Genomic DNA, 7,729 nt, shown 5'->3' on the forward strand with positions numbered 1-7,729 from the left:
TGTCTATGCTTGCATGGATGGTTAATATGCCAATGTTGTCAAGGCATGACTATATGGAGAATCTCTCTCTCTCTCTCTCTCTCTCTCTCTCTCTCTCTCTCTCTCTCTCTCTTATCCCAAAGAAAAGTGCAAAAAGGGTTTAGTGTCTTCTCAAAGTTTCATTCATGATAAGGGATGGACTCTTTTGAGTAACAAATACCCCCCTCTTCCTACCAACACTACAAAGAATTACTTTTCATAACAAGATTGAGGTCCTTCCTTTGGCTTACAAAACAAGACAAATCAAATACAGGTGTTTCACACCTTTGCTTACACCCCAAAGCACCCAACCTAAACACTTAATTGTAGTCCCAAAACACATCACTTTTTGGAGAGAGAGAGAGAGAGAGTGAGAGAGACTAATCAGTTGTTCACTTGCAATAGTAAAAGCCATTTTATGCTTCTTAAACAAGAATATTTGAATGTCAGCCAAAGTGGCCTGACGCCTCAATCATTCCCTTGCTCCTCTACATATATTCTTTAAGCTGAGTTTCTTTGCCTCCATTGCTTACAACAATCAGAAAAATAAGAAAAACAAAAACCATTTTTTCACCCTCGGATTTTAATTTTGCTACCAAAATCATACTAAGGAATGGCACTTGTAGCCCCTGCCAAAATACTCATAGGCATCTCTTTGAATCAAGATGATAGCAAAGAGCTTCTCTCATGGGCAATCAACACACTAGCTCATCCAAATGACACCGTTGTCGCGCTACATGTTCTTGGTCAGCATTTTCTACCCAATTTTTACCAATCAACTTATTAATTTTTCATTCCAATCTTATACTAGATTTTAAAAAAAAAAATTATAATAGTAATTCAACAATATTACATTACCCATGTTTTATTTCTTCCTTTTTTTTTTTTTTTGAGAAATTTAACTGCATTGTTCTAGTTTATAAGATTTGAGACCTTGCAATGTATTATAATTCCTTTAGCAGTGACTCACATTTTAGTATTGGTAGAACAGTAGAGGATAAGAGGAAGAAGTACGAGTCGATTGTGAATAGTCGAACACAGTATCGTCGCGCAAAAGCCTTTGTTATATCTGTGATGGGTGAATTTGCAAGAATCTGTCAGTGTAAGCAGGTATTTATCATTGTCCATACCACAATTTCATAAAATTCAGTTCCCTTTTTATTTACCGAAAAAAAAAATAAAAAAAGCTGCCATTGTTCAATAAAATTGGGCAATTTCAGGTGAACTTGGAGGCTAGAGTTGGGTTCAGCTCCAGTATTGGAAGAGGTTTAATTGAGGAAGCAAAAACCATGTCAGCAGAGTTTCTTCTCATTGGTTGCTCGAGAAACAGATCCAATAGGTGAGAAAAAATTGCATAGTAACATAACATTTGATGAACAATAGCTATCATGAATGATTTGTATCGTGTTTTTCTTATAGAATTTCACGCGAAAACATGAGGCATTGTTTTGAGCATGCCCCGGAAGGCTGTTCAGTGGTCTCACTTGGGAAACATGTCCTCTCGCGACAAAATTCAGATTCAAATTTTGAGCAAAATGAAGGTCTGTCCACACTAATACTCTTTTTTTGGGGGGAATTTTTTTCTTCTATTGGGCGCGTTCTAATCTTTTAAATGTCTCCTCAGTCGAAAACCATAGACACTTGGAAGCTAAGAGCGAAAAGGCTTCTCCAAGAGCAGTGATAGACCTAAGCGATGGAGAATCGAACAACACAGAAGAAGACAGCTCAAGTACCGGGGATTCGAGCATGACAGAGTCCCCTCCTCTGTCTCTTGGGTTGAAAAATGAATTAAGTTTTCGAAAACCATTATCGCCATTTCAACGCATTTCCTCTTTCCTCCGCTCATCGTTTGATTTCAATGGAAAAAATAGAAATGAAGTAACTTCCAATAAAGAAAAGCAGCAACCTCTATTGAGGTGCTTTAGCTATGAAGAGATTGCAAATGCCACAAATAATTTTCACCCCGGTACAAACAATCACATAGATAAATGTTACCAATGTGCTATTGTAATTCAATCAATAATATAAATAAAAAATAATTTTTTTTTTGATTTATTTTGTAGATAATGTGGTAGGTCGAGGAGGGTATTCGGAGGTGTACAGAGGCGACCTTGGCGATGGACATACCATAGCAGTAAAGAGGCTAGCGAAAAACAATACCAATGAAAACAAGGAAAAAGAGTTCCTCATGGAATTAGGTGTAATAGGACATGTCAACCATCCTAATACCGCGACCTTAGTTGGATGTTGCATTGAAAATGGACTCCACTTGATCTTCCACTTCTCTCCAAATGGAACTTTAGCTTCTGCATTACATGGTATGAAAATGGGGGGGAGGGGGTGAATTTAAAAATCGGGGCTTTTGAACTATTCTTAAGAGCAATGCTTGATGTTGATGGCAAAAATTTGTGTGTTTGTTTCTCAGGAAACTTGGACAAGTCACTTGAATGGCCGGTTAGATATAAAATAGCAGTTGGGATTGCAAGGGGTTTGCATTATCTTCACAAGTGTTGCAAACACCGGATAATACACCGTGACATAAAAGCCTCTAATGTGCTTCTAGGGGCAGATTATGAACCACAGGTGAACAACAAAACAACAATTTCAAGGGTTTTTTTATTTTTATTTTTATTTTTTATTTACAACAAAGTTTGATATATTTGAATTGAGTGGAGTTTCATAATCTGCATAGATTTCGGATTTTGGACTTGCGAAATGGCTGCCTAATAAATGGACTCACCACGCTGTGATTCCAATCGAGGGAACATTTGGATACTTGGCGCCAGAGTACTTCATGCATGGAATTGTAGATGAGAAAATCGATGTTTTTGCATTTGGAGTTCTTCTTCTTGAGATCATTACTGGCCGGAGACCAGTTGACTCATCGAAGCAAAACCTTCTCTTATGGGTAATTAAGCACTTCCTCTGTAATGTAATTGAACAATTTCTTTTATTTTCTTTTTTTCTTTTATTTTCTTTTTTTGTTCCTATTTATAAAATTGATTGGGTTCATCAATTTGTAGGCAAAGCCACTAATGGAATCTGGTAACATCACTGAGTTAGTTGATCCGAAATTGAAAAATAAATATGACTCAGATCAAATTCGTAGGTTAGTACTCACTGCTTCCTACTGTATAAGGCAATCCTCGATATGGCGACCATCGATGAGTGAGGTATACAAAACTATTTCTTAGTCACATATGATATGTTCAATTTGTTTGAACTTTTAGACACTTTTTTTGGTTTTTTTGTTTTGCAGGTATTAGAACTACTAACATATGGTAATGATTCTAAGGATGCAAGGAGTTGGAGGATGCCAAAGCACAAATCTGAGGAGATAGATGATTACTCTATGATTTTTGGATATGACCTTCCATCAGATTTTAGTTTGGAGGAGATGCAGTGAGCTCGAAGACCCATTTCTCTTCTCTTTTCTCTGTTTAGTAGTTGTGCAGGCTTTTTGTGATAAGAGGTAGATATGGTTAACTCATTGTAGTCAACTTGTTGGTTTGCTTCCCTCTAGAGTTGCTTTGCCATAGAATGGATAATTTGCCCATAAAATTATATCCCAATGCACTTTCAGTCACATGATATGACAAGAATCTTAAGACATGATTATACGATTGAAATGCATTAGGAATGCGAGATAGAGGTTTTCAAGAGATTATTTGTCTTCAAATTTCTGTTCCTTGTCCCAATGCACTTTCAACCGCATGATATGACAGGAATCTCAGAATAATAGAATTTTAAGGCATAATCATGCAATTGGAGTGTATTAGGGATGAGAGGCATGAATTTTGGAAGCAGAACATCCCATACTCTAATTTTATATAATGGGATTTTTATTTTTTTATTATTATTATTATTATTCCTCTATGTATTTTGGAAGTGTTTCATTATTGAACTTTTGTGGACAAAACATGGGTTGTTTTCAATATCTCGACATATAGATTTGCCATATCCTTTAAATAACTCAAAATGCAAAAGCTTTTTTTTCAAGCAAAAAACAGCATGGTGAGGCCCCAACAAACAATATGCCACGCTCTAAAGATTATCTTGCCCCATGCCAAATTTAATCAATGGGTTCTTTGAGAGAGAGACTTGAAGTTCCCAAAATTGCAGTGATTGCCCTTTTGGATGGAAAGGGAAAAGTGAAGAAGCAATATAATTGCTAATTAACCAAATGAAAACAACTTAAATTATACTTCTAACAACTAATTGCTTTGAAAATAATTTGATGATGCGTATAGGCTTAATACACCAATACCAATTGCTCATGTTTGTTTTGCACTGATTGATTGGGATTAAATGTATGAACTTTCGTAAAGCCCTCATTACATCAAAATGCTTTCTTTTCTTTTTTTTCTTTTTCTTTTTTAGTTATTTATGTACAGTAGGAGCAAATCGTCTCTAATACATTCCATGCTGCACTCTGTGGTGAAAATTTCAAAATATAAGAATTTCGTGGCATGATCGTATGGTTGGAATGCTTTAGGAATGGGAATAGAAATTTTTAGAATAAGAAAATCTCGTGTACTAATTCTATATGTTGGGATAATATGATTTTTTTTATTATTATTATTATTATTTCCTATTTGTCTTTTAGAATTGTTCCAGTATTGAACTTTTAGCATGGGTTGTCAAAATCTTGAGATGCATACAGATTTTCCAAACCCTTCACATAACTCAAATGCAAAAGATTTTTTCAAGAAACGTTTAAAGAACTGCGTGGTGAGGCCCCAAAAAACAATAAAATTGTCAATTTTTGAAGATCAGCAATTTTAGGTATCATGAAAAACATTTCCTGAAAATAATCATGAAAGCTTTGTGACTCTTAAATTACACTTAGAATAAAGCACAAAACACTAACCAAGCTAATCTAAGGATCATAAATCTTTCATGATCATTTTTATGAAAAAAATTTCATGATTCCTAACTTTTCTCTTTGAAGATAATGTTTTGGTTCATCTTTGCCCATTTCCAAATTTAATCAATGGGGGCTCACAGTAGTACCCATAGACACCTTGAAAGCAATTATGTTTTTTTATATATTTTTTTTCCATAATACCACAAAAAAAAAAAAAGGTCCATTAAAAAAATCCATTTTTAGAAAATATAAAAAAGTTATTCTGTAGACTAAACCATTGATGTTTTTGAATTTTTTATTATTATTATTTTTTTTTCAAAAATACAAAACGAAGGAAACAAAAACAAACCAAATAGGCTTTAGGTTTCAAGAATTGCAGTGACTATGATTTGTTTTGAAGAGCAAGCAACATAGTCCTCTAATCTAATTGCTAATTAATCAAATGAAAAACAACTTCACTATTGATGAGATCAGATCGAAAAATAAGTCGCTAAGGTTCAATCCAAAAAGTCTTAAGTTCGAGTCTTAATATTTTATTTCACTTGATATGCAAAGTTAGTAGTGGGTCACACATAATCAATCAAATTTGTGTTTGCGAAATGATTCTAAAAACTCATGTCTATGAGAGATTCTCGCTTATTAAAAAAAATTAGCAGCAGGTCACACATAACCAATCAAATTTGTATTTGTAAAATGATTTTTAAAAACCTTGTTTAGAATAAGTTATCGCTTAATAAAAAAAAATGTTGTTAACAACTAATTGCTTCAAAAATGCTACACTAATGTTGAAGGTTTGAACCAAAATTTTCCTTCAGGAGTGTGACATGTATAAAAATATATCATGATGTATGAGCTTAGGATTAATTTGAGTTAGCAAAATTTCATTTTTCATGATATAATATGAATCCTATGATAACATGTTAATAAGGGTTTCTTTGGAAACCAACATGTAAGTTTAATGACATGTTTTGAGGATAAAATCTAAAACTTTGAATCAAAAAAAAAAAAAATCTAAAACTAAGAGTATGTGAGAAAGTAGAAAAGGACCACTTTTGGACAGTTGATGGGCATATGGGCCAGTGATGCACGTGAATGAGATGAGGATTTCAACCCAACAAATAACTGAGCCCACTGTGACTATCACTGCTTCTCCATGTGCACCACCAACATCTTCACTCTCTCTCTCTCTAAAACCAAAAATATGCACACAAAAACAACAGCTAAGTTCCTTTCACACAGAGTTCAAAAAAAAAAAAAGAAAAAAAAAAGTTACTTTCACATACAAGAAAAGAATCTTCACTTTCATGGATGGATCTTTTGATCGAAGAATAATGACATATAGTTAGAAACACATGTTTTATCAGATTTTAGACTTTTATTTTTAGCATTAGACACAAAGTAGTGTCTACATAAATATATGTGATTTGTGGTGGATATGTGTAGTGGTAAGATAATCTCGGAAGTAATTTTTAATGATTTGGGATTGACAATTTTATAAATAATTGTGGAGATATATTTTCTGAGTACCAACACGTGGTCAAGGTGACACCGACGTGTCAGTCGAGGTGCCACGTGTCCTGATTGTTATGCCGAGGTCATCTCGGATAGGCCGAGGTTACCTCTGAAGATATCAGAATCCGAAATAAGCGGATGAAGGGCAAGAGTCCTAGAATGAGAGAAGATTTCAGTTTGTATTAAGATAAGACTCTTAGAGAGTTTATCCTAATCTTACTGAGAGTCCAAGATTAGCAGTAATCCTGAATCCATAGAAGTTAGGCTTCTATTGGGACTAGATTTATGTTAGCTATAAAAGAGAGGCACCCCCATAGGTCTAAGGTATGTTTTTGATATTCTGTCTAATGAGTTAAGCACTATTGGTTATCTTTGAGAGATATTGAGTACTGACTTGATCGTCGGAGTGTCCCCGGGTGGACAAACAACCGTAGGAATCTTCTTTTTCTGTTGCAGGTCAGCCAGGTGTCATCTATTCTGCCGGTGCTCTCCAGGTGGTTACTAAGCGGGCAGTGTGATTAGAAAATCACTCACACAATTTGGCGCCGTCTGTGGGAAAGAAAGAATAATAGATGGCCAATGAAAGAAAAAAGAATAGATGGCCAATGACGGACAGAAGGATCAGATTGGAGACAGCGCTCCTGCTGGGAGTGGGAGACCTATCAACCTCGACGTTGAAGGGGACAACCGCAACACAGAAACTCGTGACCAGAGTCACGGAGTGAAAGACGCCGACCAGAAAGGTGACGCACCAAAGACAACAGATCGAAGCGGATACTACAATAAAGATGACCTCCAGGTATGGAAGGATAGATACCTGCGGAGGAACGAAGACCCTTCTAGAAGGGAAGCAAAGACAGGGGGCATGAGCGCTCCCAAAGAGATAACATTCAAGTATAGAAGAACTCATCCTAAGTGTGCAGATCCCGGATTCCAGATCTTGGATCCCGGATCCTAGAAGACATGATCTCGGCCTAGATGAGTACGTCCGAGAAGAGAAGAGCTCAACCTGAGTGAGCAGATCCAAGATTCTAGCAGACGAGATCTCGGCACTTAAGTCCGAGAAGAGAAGAGCTCAGTGAGCAGATCTCAGATCCCAGAAGATAAAAAAAGAAAACACACAAAGTTGGACTACAGTTAGCCACGTTGAAGACCTTTTATAAGGTTCACAAAGGAGTTTGTGGAAGCCATGCAGAGGGCAGAGAGAAGAAGAATATGTTTACCACTTGTTGAAATTTGCAGCAATTTACAAGTTGGTTAAACCGATATGATGTTTACCACTTGTTGAAATTTGTAGCAATTTACAAGTTGGTCAAACCGATATAATGTTTA

The 7,729-nt window shown here is 35.7% G+C and overlaps 1 protein-coding gene across 1 annotated transcript; it reads left to right on the forward strand.

Annotated features, from left to right (window-relative positions):
• The first annotated feature begins 522 nt into the window (after positions 1-522).
• Positions 523-3,976, forward strand: LOC114300919 (Protein kinase superfamily protein). Its single transcript, XM_028245804.2, has 10 exons — positions 523-764; positions 1,010-1,128; positions 1,239-1,357; positions 1,438-1,559; positions 1,643-1,984; positions 2,082-2,336; positions 2,444-2,601; positions 2,711-2,926; positions 3,042-3,191; positions 3,278-3,976. Exons 1-10 carry the CDS (start codon positions 632-634, stop codon positions 3,422-3,424), a joined length of 1,761 nt encoding a protein of 586 aa, XP_028101605.1. The 5' UTR covers positions 523-631; the 3' UTR covers positions 3,425-3,976.
• Positions 3,977-7,729: the final 3,753 nt, after the last annotated feature.

The sequence above is a fragment of the Camellia sinensis genome, chromosome 4, assembly GCF_055761805.1.
Source record: "Camellia sinensis isolate YWXY chromosome 4, ASM5576180v1, whole genome shotgun sequence".
Taxonomy (NCBI): Eukaryota; Viridiplantae; Streptophyta; class Magnoliopsida; order Ericales; family Theaceae; genus Camellia; species Camellia sinensis.